The sequence below is a fragment of the Marmota monax genome, unplaced genomic scaffold, assembly GCF_021218885.2.
Source record: "Marmota monax isolate L192 unplaced genomic scaffold, Marmota_monax_Labrador192_F-V1.1 WCK01_AAM20220418_F8-fsc00012, whole genome shotgun sequence".
Taxonomy (NCBI): Eukaryota; Metazoa; Chordata; class Mammalia; order Rodentia; family Sciuridae; genus Marmota; species Marmota monax.
The window spans coordinates 13,963,175-13,990,761 of record NW_026695227.1 but is presented as its reverse complement, the minus strand read 5'-3'; the positions used below and the strand labels follow the sequence as shown (position 1 = coordinate 13,990,761).

The following is a 27,587-nucleotide window of genomic DNA, read 5'->3' as shown; positions in this document are numbered from 1 at the left end:
TTGAGGAGGTGACATGTGCACTCCTTAACCAGAATTTCTGTAGTGCATTATACATCTGAGAGAGCATGTTTTACCTGCATAGGGTTTGTATATAGCATCCATTGTTTACAGATGTAATTAATTCAGAATTATTTCTCCATGTATGCATGTATGGTGCTAATAGGTGCTGAAGGTCTTAGATTGTATGTGTCTCCACGCAACTTATAGACTTGAAGTCTGCCTCTTATTCCCCATAGTGAAGCTCAGGATCTAGAGAGGTCATCCAACAGGGGATCACCAGGTCAGATGTCTCTGAGGTTGCTTTCCACAGCACCATCATTTTTCACCAAATGTTATCTGCCTGATATTACTATTGCAACACCAGCTATCTTTTCTTTAATATTTACCTGGTGCCTCTTTTTCAGTGTCCCTTGATTTCAGATTTCCTGGTCATTTTGTTTTAGTTATGTGTCTTGTGAGCAGCAGAGACCTTGATTTTAAAAACTTAATCAAATAGTTTAATTACCTTGCATGTAATAAATAATGTCTTTGGGCTCATTCGTATTTTTAACTTAGGGTAGCTTTTCTTTTCCTTCTACTTCCTTTTTGCTTTCTGTTCAATGGATGAAGGTTATCTCTCCCTTCCCTTCCCTATCTTATCTTTTCCGATACTGATTCAGAAGCTTGAGGTTGTACTTCTGTTTTTTGGCAAGAGCTCTGAAATTCTTTTTTCTAAATAACTCTATTTATTTTTATGGGGTGCTGAGGATTGAACCCAGTGCCTCACTTGTGCTAGGCAAGTGCTCTACCACTGAACCATAACCTCAGCCTTGAAATTCTTTTCTTTCCATTAAATTTTTTTTTTTAGTTGTAAATGGACATAATATCTTTTATGTATTTATTTTTATATGATGCTGGGGATGGAACCCTGTGCCTCACACCCGTGAGACTAGCACTCTACCACTGAGCTATAGCCCTAGCCCCAAAATTCTTAATTATACATTTTCTTATATATCCTTTCTTATAAAGCTTGAAGTTATTAATACTTTTTTCTTCTTCTCATGGGAGAAAGTGCCTCAGCACTGCTTTGCTTATACACTGATAGTCTCCCTCCCATCATTCATGAAGCATATGCCTAGAACCACAGTTCTGTGTTTATTCATTTGTAGTTTTATTTTATATTTGATACATACAAAAGAACAAATGTGTCATATAAATTGTGATGTAAGATCCTTTTTGGGGGGGTACCAGGGATTGAACTCAGGGGCACTCAACCACTGAGCACATCCCCAGCTCTATTTTATATTTTATTTAGAAACAGGGTCTCACTGAGTTGCTTAGTGTCTTGCTTTTGCTGAGGCTGGCTTTGAACTCATGATCCTCCTGCCTCAGCCTCCTGAGCCGCTGGGATTACAGGCATGCACCACTGCACCCCCTGAACCGTCATTCTTACTGAGAAATTTAATTTCTAAAAGTTGTTTTCCAGTGATTAATTATCTCTCTCTGCTTGCTTTTAATTCTTGCATCTCACTTCTCTCTGGGCTCACTTGTTTTCAGTCCATTCAATAGAGCTCTTTGTTGGGTTATAATCTTTAGTCTTCACATATATAAAGATGTCTAAAATGTTTTTATATTGCCTCTACTCTTTTTTCCCCTCTTTCTCTCCCTCCCTCCCTCTCTCTTTCTTTCAGGCTGGGCATGGAACCTAGGGCTTCACATATACCAAGCAGGCATTGTGTCTCTGAACTACGCTCCCAGCCCCAAGTTTTGCCTCTACTCTTAAGTGACAATTTGTGTGTGAAATGTTAGAGTGACAAGTATTTTCTTATAGTATTTTATAGCTATAGTTTAATGATTTTCTGGAATCTTTTGTTGCTCTTAGGAAATATGCTGTCAATTGTTATCTCTGTTTTCTTGTTATCTTTACTGGTAATCTTTCTTTACTGTCTGGTAATTTTGTAGATTTTCTTCTCTGTCCCCAATGTCCTAATGTCTCACTATGTTTTCAAGGGGATGTTTTATTTTTGTTCTTTCCCCTTGACAGTTAGTTTAATCTGAATATGTATGTCTTCCTTTAATGTTAAGTTTTTTATCCACTTTCCTTCAAATATTGATTCTTTCCATTTTCCTCTTTTCTGTCAAAACACCTTAAATACATATAGTCTCCTCTTAATCATCTTCCTCAACTCCTAATTTAATCTTTTATAATTGCCTTTTTAAATCTCTCTATTCTATTTATATTCATTTTTTATACTATCATATGATCATTAATTGTTCTTAGAATATGTGCAGTATAGTTTACCTTCATCAATTAGACTTTTACTTAAGTGATTTAAATTGTGATTTTTTAGATTTCTTTAGGTTCTTTGCATATATGCCCATTCTTCCTTCATACTAGCATTTTAAAATGTTATATAGTTTTGGTAGATACCTACTTTCTTTATCCATTGGAGGACCAAAAAATAATAATTATTTAAAAGTTATTTTGAAATTGTTCTGTTACTTGGTTTTATTGGTAATGAATTAGTCTCCTGATTCTTTAGCATGATGGTCGTCTTTCTTAATCGGTTTCTTTCATGTGTTTTGGAATTTCACTCTTTAGTCTCTTTTCAGGTGGGAGGTTTTTGCTTTTCCTCTCTATGTTCATTCATTTTCTCTATTAGCTTTGGATTTTGTCTCCCTGCTCCCACTAGCCCAGAGCTGGGTCTGGTATTGAGTGCTGAGATTTCAGGTCCTCTGGTGATCAGTGGTCATCGTGATCACAAGTGGCTAGCCCAAGTCCTATCATGTGCTTTTTGTTCCCTTCACTACCAGAGCCTAAAGGGACCACTGGATTTGGGGGGATATTTGAAGAGATAGAGAACCCCAACTTTATTCCCTGCTTTTATGTCTTTTGTGTCATCTCTACCATGTGCTTTCAGTTCTGGCTACCTTGTGAGGGTTGAATGTTAGCCAGGCTCTTCACTGTGTTATTCTTATTTGATTTCTGATCCATGAAACTTCTTATTAATGTCTTCAGATGTGCTGTGTCATATATATATACATACACACACAAACATATATATACACACATGTGCACATACACATATACATTATATACTTTATGTACATCATTATTGCTATACCTGACAGTCACACAGAAAAAGTTTTCTTCTAAATTATTTTTTAAGTTGTAGATGGACACAATATCTTTATTTATTTATTTTTATGTGGTGCTGAGGATTGAACCCAGTGCCTCACACATGTGAGGCAGGTACTGAACCACTGAGGTATAGCCCCAGCCCCAGAAAAAGTTTTTAATAAACAAAAATTAGTACAATTACATGAGTTAAAAAGATGTAACCACCCAATACAGAACTGGAGTATGAAAAGCAAACCAGTTTTTTTTTTTTTTTTGGCCATAGATGGGATGCTTGAGATGAAATATTAAAAAACACAGAAACAAAACCCAAACCAAACGAAAACCAAATATTCATATTTTCTGGCCTCCCTCGCTCCCTCATTGGGGAGGGCTCTGCAGCTTGGGCTTGTGTGCAGTGATATTCAGTCAGTACTTAATTTTCTTCATCATCATTCCATTAACCATCGGGAGGTTTCACGATATTTAGAAGACTTTGAAGCAGAGTGATGTTAGTTGACCACAAATTGGGCTTTCTTAGTTATCTAAATAGAGAATTAGAAAGAGAAAATGAATATTGATAGTTTTAAAAAGAAAATAAATGCAAATATTTATGGTCCAGCTGGACTTATATTGAGCAGATTGCAACCTAGGTTTAACTAATCTCAGTTTGCTGAAGTAATCTGAGCTCAAAAAAATTGTTTTCTGTTTTACGAAGAACTGAATGACTTGGAAGACATTAAGTCATAATTCAAAAGAAGTTCACATCATATTTAATGCACATGTGTTTTTGTTTTTTATTTCTGTGGTTGCCTTCTGAGATGTCAGTGAATCCTATCAGCTAGACACATTTTCCAAAGAACTGAGTTAAAATTTAAAATAGGAACACTAAGGAGGCATAGGATCCTTGGAGATGGGATCAGGATGTTTCCTGACGAAATATATTCTAACAGTTCTGTAATAGTTGAGACACTTGTAGTTTTATTATTAATATGATCATGATGTATCATGCTAATACTCGTGAATGATTATGCTACCAGTACATGGGGGATGCTAATTTAAATATTTTTTGTTTTACTATAAAATCATATTTATAAACGAAATAACAAGTTTATTTCATCATCAATAACTTTCAAAATCTCTTTTAAAAATACAGAGTTCAAATAAGTTTACCAGTGTTTGTAATAATATGAAGCCTGGCTGCCTCCATCTACCTACCAACATAAAAAATTACAAAGAACAGGCAGAGGAGGGAGGGAGCAAAAAGTTAAGTAAGGAGGAATTTTCAAAACACTTCAGGGACTAAATGCCACTGAAGTTCACATAATAGTTATAATAATAACAACAGTAACCACAATATCAAGTTACAAGTGAACACTGGTGTTTGGTTTTAGAATACTGTGGTTTTTATAGAACAGTTGATACTTTCACAACAGTGTCTAATTGCTTACTTGGTTTCTTTTCACAGATTGTTTAAAATTTTCCCCTCCTCCTCCTCCTCCTCCTCTTCCTCCTCCTCCTCCTCCTCCTCCTCCTCCAAGGGTTGAACCCAGGGATGCTTAACCACTGAGCCACATGCCCAGCCTTTGAAAATATTTTCTTTAGAGACAGTGTCTGCCTGAGTTGCTAAGTGTCTCACTATGTTGCTGAGGCTGGCTTTGAACTCACAAACCTCCTGCTTCAATGTCCCAAGCCACTGGGATTACAGTCATGCACCACTGCGCCTAGCATTTGTTCTGTACATTTGAATAAATTGAAACGCAGTAGCTTGGGTGAATAGTAAAAATAAAGTTTGAATTTAGTAATTTAGAGGGATAGCCATTTTCTCTGAAATGGAAAAAACTCTACTTTGCTGATCAGTCATGGAAAAGAATCTTGTGGTGTTATCTTACCAGCTCATCTGTTGTTGAGGTACCTGGGACTGTATTTCACAAAAGCCTGCAAATACTCAATTAGACCTAGAGGCAGAGAGGCTGTAGTAGGAACTGGAGAAGGAATATTATTGTAAAAGTTAAGGTAAACAGTAACTGCATTAGATATTATCTTTTATTTATTAAAGATTTGTATTATCAATACTTTGTTTTCCATTGTTTCAGTTCTTACATTTAGTAAAAAGAAAATCCAAAATTAAGCCACAGAGTAAAATTTCCTTTTCATTTTATGATAGGTTTGTAACCAAATTATTGGAAGACCTCATCTTTTTTGTTGCTGATGTGCCTAATAATGGACAAGAAGTTCTGGATGTGGTTATCACCAAGCCGAACCGAGAACGTCAAAAACTAATGAGGGAACAAAACATATTGGCACAGGTGAATTTTGTTATGAAGCTAAATTTGCTTATTTTGTTTTTTAAATTATGGTGTCAGGAAAGTCCTTGTATTAATTATCTATTGCTGTGTTATAAATGACCCCTAGACAGACACTTTCTGAAGTTTCTGTGGATTAAAACTCTAGGAGCAGTTTAGGTGGGTGTTCTTGCTGAGGGTCTTTCAGAGTTAGTCAAGGAGTCGGGTGGAGCTGCCATCATCTCAAGGTTGAGAGGAGACATGAGAGAAGATGCACTTCCCAGCTTGCTCACTTGGGCCTCTCCCAGTGGAGTCTCCAGGGAGAGGAGGCAACTTGCTTCCCTTAGAAGTGACTGATCCAAGGGGCTGGGGATGTGGCTCAAGTGGTAGCGTGCTCGCCTAGGATGTGTGAGGCACTGGGTTCGATTCTCAGCACCACATAAAAATAAAATAAAGATATTGTGTCCACCTAAAACTGAAAAATACTTTAAAAAAGAAGTGACGGATCCAAGAGGAAACAAGACACGACCCCCAGATAGGAGCCACAGCCCTTTTATGATCTTATATTAGACATAACATGTTATGCATTTTGCTGTATTTAGTTAGAAGAAAGTTAATAAATTCAGCCCATAGTCAAAGAGAGAAGATTCCATAGGATGTGATTATCAAGAGGCAGGGATCATCGGGGGCCATCTCAGAGGCAGCCTACCAAAGATCTCCAAAAAACCTTTGTGGTCAGATTCTCCAGAAACTGCTGGCAAAAATGTCTAGGTAGAATTTCTAGATGAACTTGGAAAATGCCATTTCCATCCTCTTCCTACTTCTTCTCTTCTCTAGGAACACTGGTTCATAAGTACACCATACAATATTCTGAAATTTTTTCCCTGAGAGTTTAGAGCTGCTCCTTTATTGTATCTTCCTGAAATTATTTATAATATACCAGTCAATCAGTTCATTGCCTGATAGCATGCACATCTGGACATGTCCTTCTTTATATGTTATTTTTTTTCCTTGTTATTTGCTACTTAAAGTAATGGGCTTTTGTGTGAATTACATATGGACTCAAGGAAGATACTTAAAACATAACTAACAATTATGTTAGTAATATACATGTTCTCCTTGAATTGAGAAAGGAAAATAGACACAGTATATAGTATATATAGTCAATATTTTTCTCAAATAATGGGTTATAAATCTAATTGGAGCAAAGCATTTTCTGACATCAGCAATGCTTTTATATAAAACATTTGATTTCAAAGACGTTTGGGACCTGGTATGGATTTATTAATATTTTAACCAACATATTTTTAATTTCAATCAGATTTTTAATTTCAGTGTTATAAATATAACATGCAAAGTTTAGTAAATACACAATTATTGAAGAAATGCTATCACATTTCATGGGCTCCAAATGAGAATTTCTTTCCATTTTTCTTCTTGTGTTAATGCTCATTCCCTTGACTGCCTGTTCTTTCCTAGTGGTTTACTCATCCTACCAGCTAGTCTCCAGGTGAGCCTACCTGCTGTCTTACTCAAAGCAAATTTTATCCTCAATGCTTTCCAATACTTCCTAACTGCTAACTTTCTTACAAACATCTGGCTCACTGGGTCCCATCAGCTGCCCATGTGGGTCCTTATTTATTATATTTTAATTCTGATACATTCACTGACTTGGTCACATCTTTGTATATCATGAACAGTGAATTTACTCTTTTAGAAAGAGTTATATTTGGGTGCTCTGGTATTCAGTGCATATATATTTAGGATTGCTATTTCCTCTTTCTGAATTGACCCTAGGAAGAGGTAAAAGTTATATTTGGAAGCAATTTTCTGATGTAAGTTTCAGATAAAAAGTAAATGGTTTCTTTATATTATTTTGATTTGGGGAAGTTATAGAAAATAGTAGGAAAATACCCAAAAGCATACAGAAATTATATTTAGTTCATCTAAACATGCAGCTTGGTACAGTTGAACATCTTTCTATTTCCCAATTTAAAAACATTATTTCTAAATAAAATTTAGCATTTTATTTAAACAATATTTTTTTCATTCACTTTAGGGAACTCTTTTAGCATTGGTTTTCTGTCCCTTGAACATTCTAGTCCTGTATCCTAAGTACTTTCACCCCTTTACATTAATTCTACTCAAATGTTACAAAAGTGTTTTTGAGCCAATGTTCTTATTTGTAAAAAAAAAAAAATGATCATAAAGCATGTTTATTAGAATATGCATTTTTTTTTTTTATTCCTGATAGGTATTTGGGATTCTTAAAGCACCCTTTAAAGAGAAAGCAGGAGAAGGCTCTATGTTGAGGCTCGAAGACCTGGGGGACCAAAGATACGCTCCCTACAAGTACATGCTACGGCTCTGTTACCGCGTCCTCAGGCATTCACAGCAGGATTACAGGAAAAATCAGGTCAGAGGTGGCCCCCATTCTTAATTCTGTTTCACATATGAAGTGTGAGCAGGGTTCTTTTCATTGCTGTTGTAAAGTGTAAGAAAGTAGGAATTAGGAATTTCACTTTGCAATGAAGTGTTTTATATTGGCAGCACAAAAATGATCTGTAAGTATTTTTGAGCCAACATAGTTATTTATTCCTCCATATAAAATTAGAATCCCTGCTTGGGTGAGGATATCCTGAGTTCTTATGTGAACGTATTAATTTCTGGGCAGGAGGGGTACGGGGTCTATTATGTAAAGAGGAATGGAACATTTCTTGGCTTGAGGAACTTGCAAGGTACAGCCTCAACATCTGTGGTCAAGGAGTTTGTTTTCTAGTGGAAAACATGTGGCATGTGCATCTGAAGTGTAAGGGGGAGGCAGAGGGGAGCAGAGACAGAAGACAAGGATGGAAGTTCTCAAGAGGGGGAGCACAGCTGTGGCTGGGGAACCCAGGACAGATTCCTGGAGAAGAAAGCATCTGAGTAGGATGAGAATCATTCTCATAAATTGGTTAGGAAAAGCAATTTTAGGAACAGAGACCTTTGAAGAAAGAATGATGGTTGCTAGAAAGGGTACTTCAGCCCTAAGATATTCACAGCTGAGGAGGACAGGGAAGCCACGTGTGATGCAGCTAAAAGTTGTTGGCTCCTAATGAAATTTCTTTCAGGTCTCATTTTATTTTAAAAGTACATAATATTTTGCATTGTGTTCAATAATGTGAATGTTTAACATAAAATTGTTTAAAATTAATTATCATTTGGAAAATTAGTTTCCATGTTTCTCTTAACCAGGAAGGCAGAATACACCACCATAAGTTTTGCTGAGGAGGTTATTCCATGAAGAATGGTGTGGGAGAGGGCTGGGGGAGGGCCTAAGTACCCCACAGCCTGTAGTGTCAGTCCTGCAGGGTAGAGGTTGTTAGGAATATTTAGTAGTATTTTAGAGTGCTCACTTTGCATTAGGCTTAGTTGTAAGCAATTTTCACAGATAAACTCAGTTTAGTTGATACTAAGATGAGGAATTGACAAACAAAGAGGTTAAATAACTTGCCTAAAGTTGGAGGTTGTTCTTTTTTTTCTTTACAGTATTGGGGATTGAATCCAGGACCTCATGCATGCTAGGCAAGTGCTCCACCCCTGAGCTCTCCCCTTAGGCCTATGGTTATCGCTCCATCATTGTGTTATTGTCTCTGGGTAGTTTGAAAGTGTTTTGGCAAAAAAGAATATGTATATTCTTTTTTGCCAAAAAAATATATAAGAATATATACACACACACACACACACACACACACGCATATATATATATATATATATATATATATATATATATATATATATATATATATATATTAGGAAGGATGTGTTAAATAAAATACATTGGCTTTGGAATTCTGTTCAAAGATTCATAAAGGTCCAAAAATATGTAAAACAGATTAGCCAGGAGATAAATAATATGGGAAAGAATGGAAGAAGCAAGGGAACAATGTACATAAATCCTTAAATATTTTCAAATGTAACCCCAGGAATAAGCATCTTTCTTTCCAGTTGTAAATGTTATCTCTGGAATTATGCCTGCAACTTCACTACATTCCTTTAAGATGGCAAGATAAAAGTGGATAGAGTTGTTCATGTTTCATGGGAGGAAAACTTAAGATCCAGAATGTTAAATGACAGACCTTGGGTTGGGGCTATAACTCAGCGGCAGAGTGGTCGCCTAGCATGTGTGAGGCACTGTGTTCGATCCTCAGCACCACATAAAAATAAAACAAATAAAATAAAGGCATTCTGTCCATATACAACTACAAAAAGAAAAAAAAATGACAGACATTCAGGCATTCAGAGAATCTGCATTGGAGGTGCGTCCTCTTCTGAGAGTCTAAAGTCTTCAGAGGAGGTCTGGAATGAGGCTACCCAGCATATTTTACTTGTCTTTAGTTTTCTTCTTGGGTCTGAAAAAACAGAGTAATCCCTTCTTATCCACAATTTCATTTTATCTTCTTTCCATTACCCATGGTCAACTTTGGTTCAAAAATATTAATTGCTAGATTCTAGAAGTAATTCTAGAAATATACTCAACTGGCTGCTCAATACATAAATCTATCATCTTAAATCACATTTATTATGATATCTTATTATGAATATTCTATGTTATTCATTATTATTAATATGTTACTATGCCTGATTTATAAATTAAACTTTTATCATAGGTGTGTATGTATAGGAAAAACAGTTTAAGTCGGGTCTGGTACTGTCCATGTTTCAGGCATCCACTGTGGGTCATGGAATGTGTCCCTTGGGGAAAAGGGGAGATTACTATGCTTTGCTAGATAGGCCACCATGCCACCCATACAAATAGTGCTGGATCATTAGAGAATGAAATTAACAGAAAGAGTTCACAGGTCTGCAGCGTCCCTGGGGCCCTCAGTCCCATAAGGTCAGGATGTGTGCCATCTTTGAATGTGCTTAGCCTTTGGAAGGCTGCTGAGGATCCATCCTCCTGTTCTCCATCCCTGCCATGGGCTTCAGTGCCAGAGGTCCTGGGGTGGGTCACTCTGCTCCCTGTGGTAGGTTCCCAGGCAGCACATCTTAGTTGGTGTCCTTTCTCTGGCATGGCATGTTCAGGTTTTCTCACTCCCTTAGTCTTAACTGCACCCAGGCTCCTTGTGTTGTGTGCAGTTTCCACTCTGAAAACATCCTCTGATGAGCAAACACTGCAAGGGCCACATATACACATGTGCACACACCTCTGCCTAATCACGTGGTTCATCCCAAGTAAATGCTGACATGCTCTGGGGACCTGGCCTGGGTTTCTGTGCATATATGGCTGTGGGTCAGCTTTTCCTTCCTCTCCTCTCCCCAAGTTTTAGATCATTGAGCTGAGGAAGGAACGAAGAAGTCCGTGTTCGTTGAGGGTTGAATTTTATTTTCCCTCACCTGTCCCTGTGTGCTTCAGTGGAATCTCAGTGGTAGCTGAAAAACCCTTTTATTACTTCTTTTTGCATTAAGAATGCTTTATAATAAGCATAAAATAGCTTTCTGATGATTTTAAGAACAAGGTTTTTTAAATGTAGGCAAAAGGCCTACTTTTTTGCATAATTACCTCATTTTCCCATATCATCACTTGTACTTTACAGTCTGAGTTGACTCATGATTTAGTGCTCACCCTGGTCTTTAATGGTGTGTCTTTGTTTGTTATTATTTATAGAATTTGATAACCCTGTAATTTCATTTAATTATTTACCAACTTCTTGGAAGTTTGCCCGATATCAGAGTATGACTACAGTGGTCATAAAAGTGTGTAAATCAATACATATCTTTAAAATGATACACCAACAGAAGACATTTACTTTACTTAATTGGCTACCAATATACAAAGTCATCATTTTGAAAGACCACAAAAATGCTGCCTAGAACATAATTAGATTTGTGCAAACCAATACCATTTTCAAGGAATAGATATATTCCAGTAAATTTTGCCTGAGGCAAAACCACTCTCTAATCAATACATTCTCCCATCTTAGAAACAGAGATGCCTTCCCAAGGAGAATACCCAGGAACTGGAAAACATTTGATTGTAGAAGGTTTCAGCTCACTAGTTCTATTGTTATGTGAGATGTGTTGCTTATACACACAATGTTAAAAATGAGCAATAGTGATTGGGAGTATAGGAGAGTTAGTGTGAAGAGTAAGGAGCAGAATAAGTAAAGTTTAATTGAAACTCCTGTGGCTTTCTCTTGTTCTTAGTTTTTGCTCTTTACGATAACTCACAAGGACTCCTTTTTTGACTTACCTCTCCAACTCCAGCTGTTGCTTTCCCCTGCTTACTTCCCTTTCACTGCAATGGCCATCTCTTCTTTGTAGAACACAAGAAGTTTAGTTCCACTACCACAGGGCCTTTGCACTTGCTTCTTTCACTGCCTAGAGGGCTTCTCTTCAGGTCTTCCCCTGGCTGCCTCCTTTTGATCATTCCATCCTTGTGCCCATGTCCTTTCTTTGGCATCTCCCATCTAAAGTTGCCACTTTTCTCCATCCTTCTGTTTTTTGCATTTCACTTATCAACATGTGAAATGAGAGTATATTTGTTTGCTCACAGGGATGAAAGCTTCATGATAGCTTATCTATCTTGTTTACAGCCATACCCCTAGTCTCCCAATCAGTGCCTGGAATGTTTGAGGCCTCTAAGAAATTTTTACTGAATGAATGGATCTGATTAGCAACATGGTTGATTACATTATCTTATTTGGTTGCAGTGTGTGTGTGTGTGTGTGTGTGTGTGTGTGTGTAGTACTAGGGATTGAACCCAGGGCCCCATGCATGCCAGGCAAGCATTCTACCACAGAGCTACATCCCCACCCCAGTTTACATTTTAATGATAAGAAATTACTAAGTTTTTACAATTATTTTAAAGAAAAGATCTTATAGATCATTGTAGTTTATATACAAGAAAGAAATCAACCCAGATCCACCTACAGTCTTCAGGTAGATGCATAGATCTCATGTCTCATGAATGAGATATCAAATAGTTATTTTCTTTTTCATCATCTTGCCAAAATCACTGGTCATGGCTTTTGGGAAAACTCAGAGAAAGAGCCTCTGTTAGGCTGATGAAATCCTAAGTTACCAAGTTGTAAAGATTTGTTATTTTAATTATATTTATTTTTGGCTTTCTCACAAGAGCTTAAGCATGCATATTAAAAATCATTTTAGCAATGTATTTTTCATCATAATTTAAATTATATTTATATTGATATGTTTTAATTGCCTTCCTCAAAAAGCTCTATTTTTTTGAAGAAATATTTACTTGCTTCTCTTTTGACAAAACTTTTAGAAAGTTTTCTGTTGTGAATGAGTTACCCGTGTTGCTAGCCCTGAGAGGACCTTGATTTCTGAGCTGTATGGCGGCACATTCTGACAGTCTTTCCTCTTTGCAGGAGTATATTGCTAAGAATTTCTGTGTCATGCAGTCCCAGATTGGCTATGATATTTTGGCAGAAGATACTATCACAGCTTTGTTGCACAACAACAGAAAACTACTAGAGAAACATATCACAGCAAAAGAAATAGAAACATTTGTCAGCTTACTCAGGAGGAACCGGGAGCCAAGGTTTGAAGTGGTTTATGTAGCGTTCGTTCTTTTCTAGTGGGGCTTTTGGTTTTATTTTTAGAAATTTTAAAAGTTAGAATTCTTTGGTAGCACTAACTTTCCTGGACAAATTCTGTTGGGTTTATTGGTATATAGTTATTTCTTTGTTAGAGATCAAAACCCTTTAGAAACTGATCATTTGTTTATTTTTACCCTGCTGGGACTTGAACCCAGGGCCTTGCACATGCTGGGCAATGCTCTGTCACTGAGTTACATCCCAGAACTAGACTTATAATTTAATGTACTTAATTTTCCTTCTGATAACCTATATATAGCTTTCAAAATATATTCATATACATCATCTCATTTAAAATCTTGCACATTCTCATGAAGAATACTGGTTATCTTTTATTATCCACATTTTTTTTGTGTGTGTGTGTTGAGAATTAAATACAGAGTTTTGCTTATCTAGTGCACATACTCAACCACTGAGCTATATTATCCACATTTTTGAAATGAGAAAACAGAGCAGTATGCCCAAGAATGCCCTGATAGGAATAGAATACGAAGTAAAAGTAAATCTGGGGATTATGGTTCTGCTTTGATTTCGCCATACTGCTTCATCTGAGGGAAATGAACATTGGCAATGTTTTCTTAACTAAGTAGTATAGCAAATAAATACTAGAAAGTAGAACTGGTCCTCTCTCTGGACCAGGTCATGGTCACTTTCATGAAGCATGTGCTATGTCCTGTTTTATTCAGTCCAGCCTTAGCTTTGATCTGTTTTGTTTTGAGATCAATCCTGGGGACTGTCACTTTAAGGCAGATAAATGATTTTATAAACATAAGTCACCATGCTGAGGAAAGAATGTCACCAAATAAATAGAAGTAAACATATCCTTTGTATTCAATGAAGGTTTGTATTAAATGAAAAGCATGGAGTGTTTAATTTGTTTCTAATGATGCAGTAGAGAAGCAACACATTAGAAAAATGTCACGTGGAAAAATTATTAAAAATATAAAAATAAGTTTCTTGTTATATTCCAAATTATATTTTCATTGTAATGATTTCGTAAAATGCTTCGCCTTCATGTTCCATTTAATTTTTCTTCTCTTGCCAGGTTTTTGGATTATCTGTCAGATCTCTGTGTGTCTAACACCACTGCCATCCCTGTCACTCAAGAGCTCATCTGTAAATTTATGTTGAGTCCTGGCAATGCTGACATTCTCATCCAAACTAAGTAAGGCAGATAGATCATGGAGGCATTTTTTTTCTGTTCATTATTTTTAAAGTTCTGTAGGTTTTTTTTTTTTATTTTTTAAATCATAGTTGTAAGCGTGCTTCCTGATAGATTTTTGCATGTTCCTGATTTCAAGGCTGGTCTCCATGCAAATAGACAACCCCATGGAGAGCTGCATCCTACCAGACGACCTGGATGACGAAGAAGTCTGGCTGTACTGGATTGACAGCAACAAGGAGCCTCATGGCAAAGCTATTCGACACCTGGCTCAGGAAGCAAAGGAAGGCACCAAAGCTGACCTGGAGGTCCTTACCTACTACAGGTGAAGAACTATAGAGTCATAATTCACTCTTTCACATACTCATCGAGAGTGGATTCTCTGAAACCTCTAAAAGTTAGGTCTGTGTGAAGAGGAGATTTTAAAAGTCATTCCAGAACTAGGGTAGCTGAAATGTTTAGGACTAATTGCGTCAAATAGTCAAAAGGAAAGTTGGCGTCTGTGTTTTCCATGTACACCATTTGCCGTTCCCTGAGTTTCCTCTAGATTGGAGTTTTGTGTGTGGAGGTTTCTTTCTGTTTTCAAGTAGAGTGGGAGACAAGTTAGGATCCAGGGCACAAATTGAGAGAGCAGCGGTACCTGGGCTGAGGAAGCTGACCTCACTGTGGGGTGGCCACAGAGGAGGGCAGCCAGTATTTTATACCAGCACTCTTTAATACCTGCTGACCTGGGCTTTGGAGAAACTGGTGTCTGTAGTTATGAAAACTCATCGATGTACAGCAGAAGTACTGAAGGTCGTTCCCAGTGTCAGTGTGTTGGGGACAAGATCCTAACTGGCATCTTTGAGCTTAAGGGATGAAAACAGAAGGCAGCAACCCAGGGACCAGTTTGGCCCCAAGAGGCAGGAATCAGAGAAAGGCAGAAAATGCCTTCCTTCCCTGGTTTCTACAGCTACAGCAACAAACCCGTGGCTGACTCTTCATCTCAGAGGCTGATGAATCCAAATACTGACACTGTTTTAACTGATCACATTTGGTTTGGGAACTGTGGGAGCAAACTTGGCGTGTAGATTCTAAAGCCCCCGGCTCAGGAGGCTGGGGATGGGGCGAGATGGTGTCATGTGACTTGTGCTCCCTGGCCTTCCAGCCTAGTGTCTTTGTAATCCCAGGAAACCTGAAACACAGTGACAACCTGGGCCAGACACATGTCACTGGAACAAAGAGGAGAAATTATAATAAAGGGGCAGAGAGACAATCTCATATCTGTGTCCTTATTTATCACTTGAACTTCCACTCACAGAGTTTGACTCAGTATCACAAGCACTTGGAAATACAGAGATCATCAAAATAGACATCAATTTTTACTATGAAGTTTAGGAGGTTTATCAAGATGAAATCAACAATGTAATATATCTCATATTTTTAAGGTACCAGCTAAACCTCTTTGCAAGGATGTGCTTGGATCGCCAGTATCTGGCCATAAACCAGATTTCTACACAGCTCTCTGTAGATCTGATCCTGCGGTGCGTGTCGGATGAGAGCCTCCCGTTCGACCTCCGGGCATCTTTTTGTCGCCTCATGCTCCACATGCACGTTGACCGAGACCCTCAGGAGTCTGTGGTGCCTGTTCGCTATGCCAGGCTCTGGACGGAAATCCCCACAAAGATCACAATTCATGAGTACGTTGGGAAACATTTCTCAAGACTATAAATTTAGCAGTTGAACTCAAAATCAATTGTCTTTAATTTTGAGATGAAATACAATGGAAAGGCATGTGTGTATCCTAACATTGTTCATCTTCCAAGTGCAAATTAGATTATTTATTTATTTATTTATCGGTACCAGGGATTGATCCCAGCATGCTTAACAACTGAGCCATGTCCCCAACCATTTATATATTTTATTTTTTGAGACAGGGCTTGCTAAGTTGCTGAGGCTGACTTTGAACTTGGGATCCTCCTGCCTTGGCCCTTTGAGCCACTGGGATCATAGGCTTGTAAGATATTCTTTTTGAGAACAAAATGACAATTTTCAGTGATAATAGAAACATCTTTCTGGAAGCCAGTATGCAGAAATAATAAGAATAATGATAAGCTAAAAGTTTGATATTATAGTTCACTCTGATTTAAGTACTTTGTATGTGTTCTTTCTCATTTCACAATGGCCCCGTTTTATAGATGCAGGATGATACCTGGAAGGGTTAATTGATTTAACAAAGTCTTCAAGTGAGGAAGTTAAAGTACATAGTTTTCTGTTTTTTAATTATTATAATCAGTTTAACTTGCCTTATCTTCTGTCTTTCCAGATATGATTCTATAACAGACTCTTCCAGAAATGATATGAAGAGGAAATTTGCACTAACGATGGAATTTGTTGAGGAATACTTGAAAGAAGTTGTAAATCAGCCCTTTCCTTTTGGGGATAAAGAAAAAAACAAACTAACATTTGAGGTATTTTTAAATGGTTACTCATAAAGTAATTAAATGTTCCCTGTCAAAAATTAGATACATTAAGCATCAAAGATTTTTTTTCCCTTTGGTATTTAGGGTGTTTCGGTAATTGGATAGTTTAGTTCATGACAGCATGATTCTCTGCATTGATAAAATATAGATTTGGTACTTTGATGAGATATCAAAATACTTTAATATCTATTAATTACTGTTTCCCTTGATTTTTTTGAATATGTTATCTTTGTTACAGTTGATAAATGAGGATACTTTTTCATACTTTATGTTTGGATGCTTTTTTTTCCCCTTATCTTCACAGAGGTGATATTTTTAGGCTCATTTTACTGAATTGAAATGTCTCCAGTGATGATATCATTTTTGGAATGATGCAAACCTAGAGGATTCTGTTACAGGATACCTAATGTATTAGCTCCCTATTGGTGTGTGACATATTACCCTCAAACATAGTAGCCTAAAACAAAAACATTCATTTATTGTCTTACAGTTTCTATGAATCAGGATCCTGGGAGTAGCTTGGTAGTTGTGGTTCAGGGTCTCCCAAGAGGGAGCAGTCAAGATGTTGAGCGAGATGGCAGTCATCTGGGCTAGATGGTCTGCTGCTCGTGATTATTGGTAGCCATGCTTTCTGGCTGGCTTTTGACTAAATGCCTCAGCTTCTTCTTTCTGGGAGCTGACTGTACCCATGACATGTCACTGGCTCCCTGCAGGGCAAGGCAGGACAAAGAGGACTCCAAGATGAAAGTTGCAGTCTTCTATCATCTGATCTTGGGAGTGGCATGCCATCACTCTGCTGGATTCTGTTGGTCACAGAGACCAATCTATACAATGTGAGAGGACCCTGTACAGTGGGGGCCACATCCTGGAGGCTGCCTCTCATACTTGCTGTGTCTCATAGTATACAGAAGACTGCAAAGCAGAATAAGGAACATGTATTTATGGGCAAGTTTCATGGATAATATTTATTTACTGAAGTAATTAATTTAACCACTTATTAAGTAGTATCTTACTGACTTAAATGAGCTAATATTCAATAAAGAGGTAATAATTCAAATAAATAATAAAATAAATAATAATTCAAAATAAATCAAAATTTAAGGGTTGCTTTTACAGGGATTTTAACTCCTAGGTATTAAAGAATTATAAAGTTTAGCAATATCTGAACTAATTCAGATTTTAAAATACCAGTGTTCCTAATGTTCTTCTTTTCATTTCTGTCTTCTTTACCATGCCCCCCCTTTTTTTTATTAAGGTGGTTCACCTGGCTCGGAATCTTATATACTTTGGATTTTATAGTTTCAGTGAATTATTAAGGCTGACAAGAACACTTCTGGCCATCCTAGATATTGTACAGGCCCCCATGTCATCGTATTTTGAAAGATTAAGCAAATTTCAAGATGGAGGTAAGAACTTCTGAGACATATTATAATATTTTTTTATTACATTGAAGTAAAATAAAAAACAAGTCTATAGAGCAGTGGTTGATAACATGCACTTTCTCATACATATGCACAATACGTATGAAAAGTAATCTTGTGACCTGGCAGGTGGTAATGGGGGATTCACAAGTATGCTTCTTTGTTTTAATGCTATAGTTTCAAAAGACAAACTTATAAGATCGAATTCCATCTTTAGCAATGAATGTTGTCACCGATCCCCCAGTGAAAATGTTATATGTTAAAAGAATAAAAGCGTCTTACTCTTTGTGATCATTGTGGTATGCATCATAGGGTTTGGAACAGGGCATCGGTAGATGCAAGGAGGTACTGGCTAAGGTCTTCCTAAGGGAGGCTGAGTGCACAGCTAGAGTGGGTGGCAGTGGCTGAAGTGGAGGAGAGGGTTCTGGAGGCAGAGTGCCTGGGTTCCCTTCCTGCCTGTGGCATTATAACTTATTTTCTCTTTGATTTTCTTTTCTCACTTGAGATAGAAAAATGACAATTATAGAATTATAGTGTCTTTCTCAGAGTTTTCTTATGAGAAGAACATATCGATGTATTCAGTAAACTACAACAGCGGTTGTCTCATAATTCAGTAAGTCTTTTTAGAAGGGTGATTGCCTTAGGTTGAGTATTGAAAGTGCCCTGAGATGGAGAACTTTTTGTGGGAAGCTTATTAAGGGGTGATCTCAAGATATACACCTGTAGGGAAGTGAGAAAGGTAGGTTTGTGCAGATCAGAGGGACCAATGTGCAATGCTTGAGACCTCAACTGAGCTGGAATGGCCCTATGGGGTTGTCACAGATTAAGGCCAGGAGCCCAGTTTCTATCTTAGTGTCAGCCAGCCAGTGGCTGCTGGCTTCTCATGGAGTAGGGTGTACTGGGTAAGTAGCACTGGGTGAGTGTGCCGTGGCCAAGAGTAGTGCTTAGTGCTCACTCCGCCCTGAGCAGGCAGCAGCCATGATACCTCTGCACTTCCCACTGGGGAAGAGGTGCCTCAGCTCTGAAGCAGGGTAATAGGGGAGCACAATAGCATTCCCTGCAATAGTCACTGCAGGAGGAAAAGGGGGAACCAGAAATCTAATTTCAGACATTAGGAAGAAATATCTAATTAAGAATTATAAATGAAGTACTTACAGATAATCCAGAGTAATTAATTGCTGCTGCCTAAATCTCAATCCCTTTTATATCTTCCAAAAAACTGCATAGATCAATAAGAAGCAAATTAAATCACATAAATCCTTCACCTTCAGCATCACTAGAGGCCAGTGGACAGCACAAACTTGAGTTACTGTAAATGGAAAAGTAAATATCAGTTTTCAGTAGAGCTACCTCATGAGCTCCCACTACAGGCCACAGTCAGGGTCTCTGGAAAAAAAAAAAAAAGAGATAAGAGGGTATTGTGAGAAAATCACCCTCAGAAAGAGATGGTGTAAAAATACTGAAAAACAAAACAAAACAAAATCCAGTAGATATGAGCACTGACTAAAGAGAAAAAGGGACTTAAAAGTATACAGGTAGCAGTTCTGGAGCTTTTAGGGGTGAATGAGCTTAGAGATAGGGAGAAGCATCTTTTGGAGTCTTATATGTGAAAGTAAAGGAATCAAGATAGGGTCACCTGGAATAGTACATGATAAAAGTAAGCCAAGAAGTTGAAAGAGATAAACCTCCTTCATTGCCCCCCACCCCTGAAAGCCACTTTAAAAAACTGCACTTCATGATTCTGACAGAAGAGGGAGCTCTTGAACCAGAGATTTTGTGAACCAGTTCCTATTGTCAGCCTGCCCACAAAATGCATAGATGTCATCAGTGTTCACCTGTATGACCCAAAGAGAATGGAAGTCAAAACACTTGAGTCAATGACAATTCCTCTTTGAAAAGCAACCAGGAAGCATAAGAATGTTGTAACATGATACTCGAATCGAATTTAAATTTCTTCACAAACATTGGGCTATGATAAACAGTGTGAGACAGGAATTCCAAAACCAAGGTCAGAAGTGGACCAAAAAGCAGGAAGAAATACAATGAAAATTGATTGAAGTCAGGAAAGAAATAGAATTTTATTTTCAGACATACAGACTACATTGTAAGGTGTCCAAGGGAGAATAGGTTTGAATGAAAATGTAATAAGGGGCATTGAAGAAAGTCAGGAGAACAGTGAAGAGAGTGATGATGATACTAAAAAACAAGCCTCAAAGGTGAGAGAGAAAGTGGAGGCATAGAAGAGAGGCAAAGAGGAGCCACTACATGAACAACTGGAGTCCCTGGAGTAGAAAAACAGAGCAGTGGGGGGCAGGGTACAATTTAAAATGAAAGTCTAGGGAAACATTCTGGAAGTAAAAGGCAATCTGAATCTACAGAGTGAAATTGTCCAGCATGGTAATGTCTGAGACACATAGTATATATTCAGAGGGAGTTGTGGGGGACTGAGGCATGGGCAATGAAAGCATATGGAGAAAAAAGGAAAAGGTTACAGGACTGTTCTTTTCTATTCCTGCATCTTTCATGTGTGTTTACATTTTTTTTTTACTTAAAAATTTTTTTAAAATATTTTTTTAGTTGTCAATAGACTTTCATTTTATTTTTTAATTTCTATGTGGTGCTGTGAATTGAACCCAGGCCTTCCCATGTGCTAGGCAAGAGCTCTACCACTGAGCCACAACCCCAGCCCTGTGTGTGTAAAATTTTACAAAAATAAGAGTCTGTGAACAACGTGCAAATGAGAGCAAAGAAAAGAACTGCAGTGGTCATTTGAAGGGCAGGGACCTGCAGGTGGCCTGCTAATTCTGCCACCTGACTCTCACCAGTGAGCGACTCTTTTAGCAGTTGTAGAGGGTGTGTGCTAGTCAGGATGGCCATATCAACAGAGCCTTCCTGTTGTGATGTGTTGGCAATCTCCAGTTTAAACTCAACTATTCTTAAAAAGGTAGAAATTGATCCTGACTTTTGGTTTCAGTTTGATAGACTGTGTATAGGGTTTATCCTAAAGAAAAGCATTTGTTTTCCCTTCTGAAAATGTGCTGATATCTTGTTTGTATTTTCCACTGTCTTGTCTGCCCTGTAAGACATGTAAACTTTTATTGTGGTGCTAGAAATTAAAGCCAGGGCCTCATCCATGCTGAGCCTATACTCTGCCACTGAGATATATCCCCCAGCCCTTACACAGTTATTATTTTTTTAAAGTAATAATTCTCATCTTTTCTAATGAACCCCATTCACTTCTGGATATCTTAATCATCTTTCTCAAATTTGACAACTGTCGATTAATTATTCAAGAGGAATCTTGAGCCACCTCTGCATGCAAACACTTTTCTAGTCTCTGGAATTATCCAGGAACAAGACAAGCGAAGTCCTTAGCCATAGAGAGGACTATTAATGGATAAGTTGACAAAATTCTTCCCCTGCCCCTTGAGAGAAGCTATCAGATAATAAATGAATATATGCTGTGACATTGATAATGCTGTGATATGGAGGAGATGGGCAAGGGAGAGACCTGGTTTTGTTCTGAGTGATGGGCAACCTTCAGAGGGAGGGTTTGATGTGACCTGATCACTTTGGCTGCTCAGTGGACAATAAATGTCAATCTGGGCAAAAATGCCAGCATCATGAAAGGTAAAGGAGGGCTGAAAGTGCTCCAGAGTAGAGGGGATTAATTGAGATGACCATTAAATGCCCTGTAGAAGCTGGATTGGGTCTTGAATCAGGACAGATATTCTCTGTTGAAGGCATTAGGGGTATTATAGAGCTGGGGCCTTCCAAGAAACTGAGGCAACACGAAGACCCACCTTCAAACCTTGATTCTTGTGACCAAGTCAGAAAGATTTCAGACATGTTGCTCCGAGTAACAGGAATGTGTTTATTGAAGGGGTAAGGAAAAGGGAAGGGAGTTGCTCTCAAGAGAGAGAGTGGGTCCTCTCAGAGAGGAGGACAGTGTGCCTCTCCTGCACTCCAGTCTTACCGGGGGTCCCAGAGAAGTTTCCAGAGAATCCCGCCAAGGTCCACGTCTTGACTTTTGACTAACAGCAGGGTAACATCAGACTTTCAAGTACCCACTGTTATGACAACTCTAGGTCACCTTGGCCCAGGCTGACCAGTTCTAATTGGATTTTTAACCAAATATTCTTACATATTTTGTGGTCAGGAGGAACTTTCCTTATGTCCCAGATTTTCAGGATCTGGTCCCAAAAGTCTCCTGGGTTCCTTCCATTGACATTATCTTGGGCCTGCATTTCTCCTGCAATTAACAGGTAGTTTGCTGAGGAATGTGACATATCCTTAGGCCAGGCAGGGCTACAGATAAATTGCTTCTTGAAAAAAAATGTATGTGGGGGTCAGCACAGTGGGCGCATTTTATAGAATTATTTTCTTAACCTCACGTTTCCACCATCCTCATCTGTCTGTTCCCCAACAGTGGCACAATTGATAAAATGTGAATATGATTTTTGTTAGTGGTAGTACGGTATCATTTAGATTTCCTGAATTTTTAAATTGTGCTGTGGTTATGTAAGAGAATGTACTTATTTTTAGCAAGTACATGCTGAAGAATTGAGGTTTGAAAAGTCATGATGTCTGGAACTAACTCTTAAACAGTGCAGGAAAAATTTGTGTGTACGTGTGTGGAGGGAGGGAGGGAGGGAGGAAGGGAGAGAGGGAGGGAGGGAGGGAGAGAGACTGACACCAATGCTGTAGAATTTGTGCATCTAATCTATTTGGGCACAGGGTCTATTTGTACAGGGTTCTTTGTACTGTATTTGCAGCTATTTCCATAAATTTGAAAGTTTTTAAAAACAACAACAACAACATAAAGTAAATAACTTAATTAACCAGGTAGGAGAAGGATTCATGTTATGCAAGGTGACACGTCAAGCTTAAATAATTACCTTACAACTCAACCAGGAGGTGTGTTGTTATAGCTGTATTCTATTAGACTATAAATCCTAGCAAAAGTTCTAGTAGACTCTATAAATTCTTAACAAAAGAAACAAGAGGGAACATATTTCTGGAATCTCCAAATGTGGAGACAAGATTTTCAGGCATGGGAAAAATCTTGTGGTGCAGGGTGAGACAGAGGTTCTCGCCAGAAAGGAAATCCCAAATTATGGAAAGTACCTGGGGGGCTGGGTGGGGGGGCATGGATATGTTAAAGGACAACTAGTAGAAGTCAAAGCAGTGTTGTTACATTTCCATATCCAGTGTATCATCATCTTGGTTCTTTTTTGTCCATTAAATGGTTTCAATTGTATTTTCTTATTTTAATGAAACTTCATTTTCAATTAGAAGTTATTTGCAAAGTAGGATTTAAAAAAGTAGCCATTTTATAAACATTATTGCTAGATAAAATAGTTCCTTCCAATAATTGATACAGTTTTCTATGCACGTACAGTGTCTGGAGTTTTGTGCAGTAGCTCTGTGTCTTTTTGGTTCTTTTTACTCACTTACCCCTTACTGATTCTCCTTCGGTACAGTTGGGGTTGGCCATGCAGAGAAATGTCTTTGGCAGTTATTTGGCAGGTCAGAAGAAGAGGCGTGCGTAGAAGGAAAGGTTTTCAGCTCCTGGAGTTCCATTTTGTGCCAGCCTCAGTGGCGCCAGTCTTAAATAGGCTGTGCACACACAGCATTCATCTGCCTTTCTGGGAAATCCTGGAGGCTTGGATATCAGTGATTAGCATTTGAGGAGGTGGGGAAGGCTGGCTTGGAAAGCGGCAGTTACAAAAATTTTCTTCTCCTGGGTCTTTGGTGGCATTGCAGCTCACTTGGTGTCACTTGTGCGTCCTCAGTGTAGAGCTTGTTGGAGGTCTGAGTCCAGCTCCCAGGCTGTGGCTGCTCCCAGTGCCGTGGCGTTTAGTTGGCACGTTCAGCAGAAGTTGCTAGGCTTAGAGCAGCTTTCATTTTTGTGCCCTAGAGGTGGTCCATTCGGAAAATTATTGAGGCATGCCCACATGGAGACACAGGGAGCTGGCACTGCCCTGGCCTTCTCTGTAGTGAAACAGGAGATCTAATCTTCAGAATTATCAATCCAATCTGTTTCCTTGGCTGTGTACTCACTTAAGAAAAGAAATATTGTTTTCAAACAAATGCATTCACTCTCAGCAAGTTATGTTGTTGAGTCAATTTGCTCTGCCTAATACCTATCATTTGCTCTCAGTAATTTAAAATGCACAGGCACCATTCAGTGTAATTGATCTTTTGGGTTGAAGGATTATGTCAAGCAGTGTTCTTCTTTGTCATGTATAGAAGTTAAAAGCCAACCTACATACAAGCTGATAAATTGGATATTTTGGATATTCTTTGAACACATTGCATTTTTTAAATTACACAGCTTTTTTTAATACTTGCCAAAGTATATACAATCCAAAGATTTTACTTCTGATGACTGATGATCATTTCTTTTTCTAAACAACAGGGTGAGTACATTTTCTTTTACTAGAGAGTTGTTTAGCTAGTTGGAGACAAATGTGAATCCCATTTAACATTGTTCTAATGAGCCTCATAGTGTGTGTTAATTGTGAATTCCAAGAGTAGGAATCATCTCTATTTGAACATATATGTGGTTAGAGTAGAGAACTTGACACAGCCTTGGAAATGGTTTGGGCATGGTTTGTTATTTAGATACCCTGTTCATGTTCTAATGATCTGTTTGTTGTTGGAATGGGACTAGGGTTCAAATTGAAACCTTCCACATGGAGCAATGGAGTCTTCACCACTGAGTAAAACTTGGGCCTAGTTAGGGTGTCTGGATACCACTGTTGTCTCATTTCACAATTGTTTCCCTGTCCTTGAACCCATAATTCAATAAGGCAATAGATCATAGAAGACTACCAAAAGACCAAACAAGAGCTGAACAGTTTCTTTTTATCATCTATCATTTTGCTTTTTCATAACTCCAAATTCTTGGGAATTTCCATAGTTCAACTCTGAAATGTGGACCTCTTCCCAGTCAGTAACCAGATAATGTCTTTTGTTGGCATACACTTTATGATGTTGGAAGTGAGAAATTACTACAAACAATCAATGGAGAATTCCATTACTTGTAGGATTTCCTTTCCTTTGAGGCTTCTGGTTTGGAGATGAAATGCATTTGGTCTTAGAGAATAAGATACAAGCAACCACAACAGCCTGAAATTATCCTTCTGTACCGAAAAGATTAAAACTGCATTGATTTATAGCCCTATGGGCCCAACCCACACTAAGGAGAAATAAGGAGAGAGGGTAGTGAGGGGCACTTTGGATATATGTGTGTCCAGGAGTACCCCTTACCCTGGAGATTTGGGGAAGAGAGTAAGAGGTATGCAAACTTTCCATCTAGTGGCAAAGAACCAGCTACTTCTTCAATTAAACTTTTTTTCCCCCCCTTGGCAGAGATTTCACATGATCTACCTTGAAATACTTTTTCTGGCAATATCATTGCTGTAAAAAAAGAGAAGGGAAATTGAGATGTGAGGCAGAGCAGAAACATATTTAATACTGTTATATGGGTGGCAAAGGAAGAAAACATTTGCAGACAAAAAAATCTGCCAGAAAATAGTTTCCTTCTTTATAAAATTATGAGGTTGGTCTAAATACGAGCTTTATAGTCTCATTCAGTTCAAAACTGATTCTTCAATCCATTTCATCTTCAGTGGTATTCTTTTTAATAGGAGTCACAAAACACTCTTTTTTAGTAAATATCCATGAAGCCCATTTCTTGGTTAACAGTGGTGATTATTCTTTGTAGAGACACCAGCTAGAATGCCTCAAAGCCAGAAACCAGGTTCCCTGAAATATCCACATTGTCTTACCAAAAATGGAAAGAAAAAAAAGAAGAAGAAGAAAACAGAGAGGTAGAAAAAGACTTACCTGGAGTTAGGTGAGACTTTGAAGAGGTATATATGTGGAGTTGGGGGATGAGAAAGAACAGAAAAAGATTTAGTACAAACCACAGAGGAAGTACCTCAAGTAGAAGCTGGCTTCACTTGAAATGTGTTCATCTTCTTTGAATTTTTCATCTGACTTCCTTTCATCCGACTTTCCTTTTAGTTTGCCGTAGAGTTCACAGTGAAGTATTAGCAAGGCTTATTTGCAAAAGAGAAGATACTACAAGTACCATTTGTGATTTGAAAATCTCTTTCATTGGTTTCTGGACCTAATTTTTCCCAACACCGTTCTTCCCCCTCAGCATTATCGTCCTTCAGATCTCCATTCCGCCTGTCCACTCATCTCTCTGCTTTCAGCAAGGTCTCTTTGCTTCCAGCAGAGCTGTCTCAGCTCAAATGTGTATCTTCTTCTTCACACCTACTTTCCTCCCACTCACTAGTCTCTGCTCTCCACACCTTCTCTGCATCCAAATAATATACGTTTATCAAAGGAAATTGTAGCCTCTAAGAGGCAGGGATGCTTCTCACCCACAGTCTCAGCCACAGTGATATTTTTTTTCCTTGTCCCTTTGTGTATGTGTGTATTGTGTCAGATGGACACATTCTTCTCAGAATGCCTAGAGATCTTTCCACTGACTTAAAAACAGCAGCAGCAGCAGCATCAGCAGCAGCATCATCAGCAGCAGCAGTCCCTCAGCAGCTGTAGCATTACTTATTCCAGCTGTGCTTCCTGGGAAGCAGACTCTGAGACAGAGATGATCATGAAGGTGATTTAATGGGGGAGAGCTCTTAGAATCTACACCAGTGGAGAGGAAGGGAAAGAAGCAGGACTGGACCAAGGGAGGAAGTGGTTGTGATGCTAGTCTCTTATGGTTTGGATGTGAGGTGTCTGCCCAAAGCTCCTGTTAATGCAGGAATATTCAGAGGTGAAATGATTTGATTGTGAGAGCCGTACCTATCAGTCATCTCTGTTTGAATGGACTGACTGGCTGGTATTGGTAGGGCACGGCTGGAGAAGGTGGGTCACTGGGGGCATGCCCAGGAAGGGCTCATCTTCCCTGGAGGCTCCTTCTTTCATCCCTCTTTCTGCTTCTGGATGCTGTAAGCCGACAGCTTTTATCTGCCTCTGGCCATCTGTCAAGATGTGCTGCCTCACTTTGGGCCCAGAGCAATGGAGTTAGCCCATTGGGGATATGGCCAGGGTATATATTTTTTGTCCCTGGCCAGTGGAGTTTTCTCTCTTGGCTTCCTGGTGCCACATTCCTAGCTGCTTTCCTCTGCCATGTCCATCTGCCATGTTGTTCTGCTCACCTTGGGCCCTAAGGAATAGAACTGGCCATCTATGGACTGAGACCTGTGAAACTGTGAGACTTAAGTAAACCTTTCCTCCTTTATGTTGGTCTTTTCTTGTCTTTTGCTCACTGCAGTGAAAAAGCTGTTTAAAACAAACTGTTAGTACTAGATTTCTTATCACACCTTGGTCACACCCTTGTCTTCTTCCAAACAGATTTTTTTTTTCCCAAAAAGACATTTCCAATAGGAAATTTCCTGAAATTTTAAGTTCTTCTTCCCTTTTGATTAACAATTCCATCTTTAATTTATTTCTATCTTTTACTATAAGCTGTCAAGAGGAATCAGGTACCCCTTATACACTTTTGTTAGATATTTCCTTACCCAAATATCCAATA

At 38.4% G+C, this 27,587-nt stretch overlaps 1 protein-coding gene across 4 annotated transcripts in view; it reads left to right on the top strand.

Annotated features, from left to right (window-relative positions):
* Positions 1-27,587, top strand: part of Itpr2 (inositol 1,4,5-trisphosphate receptor type 2) — a 518,501-nt gene that overhangs the window by 147,120 nt on the left and 343,794 nt on the right. For all 4 annotated transcript variants that reach the window (XM_058576367.1, XM_058576366.1, XM_046435433.2 and 1 more), the window contains 8 exons: positions 5,265-5,406; positions 7,637-7,798; positions 12,756-12,928; positions 14,029-14,148; positions 14,285-14,470; positions 15,573-15,824; positions 16,451-16,595; positions 17,863-18,013. In XM_058576367.1, the coding sequence (XP_058432350.1) occupies positions 5,265-5,406; positions 7,637-7,798; positions 12,756-12,928; positions 14,029-14,148; positions 14,285-14,470; positions 15,573-15,824; positions 16,451-16,595; positions 17,863-18,013 (1,331 nt within the window). The remainder of the gene's footprint in view (positions 1-5,264; positions 5,407-7,636; positions 7,799-12,755; positions 12,929-14,028; positions 14,149-14,284; positions 14,471-15,572; positions 15,825-16,450; positions 16,596-17,862; positions 18,014-27,587) is intronic.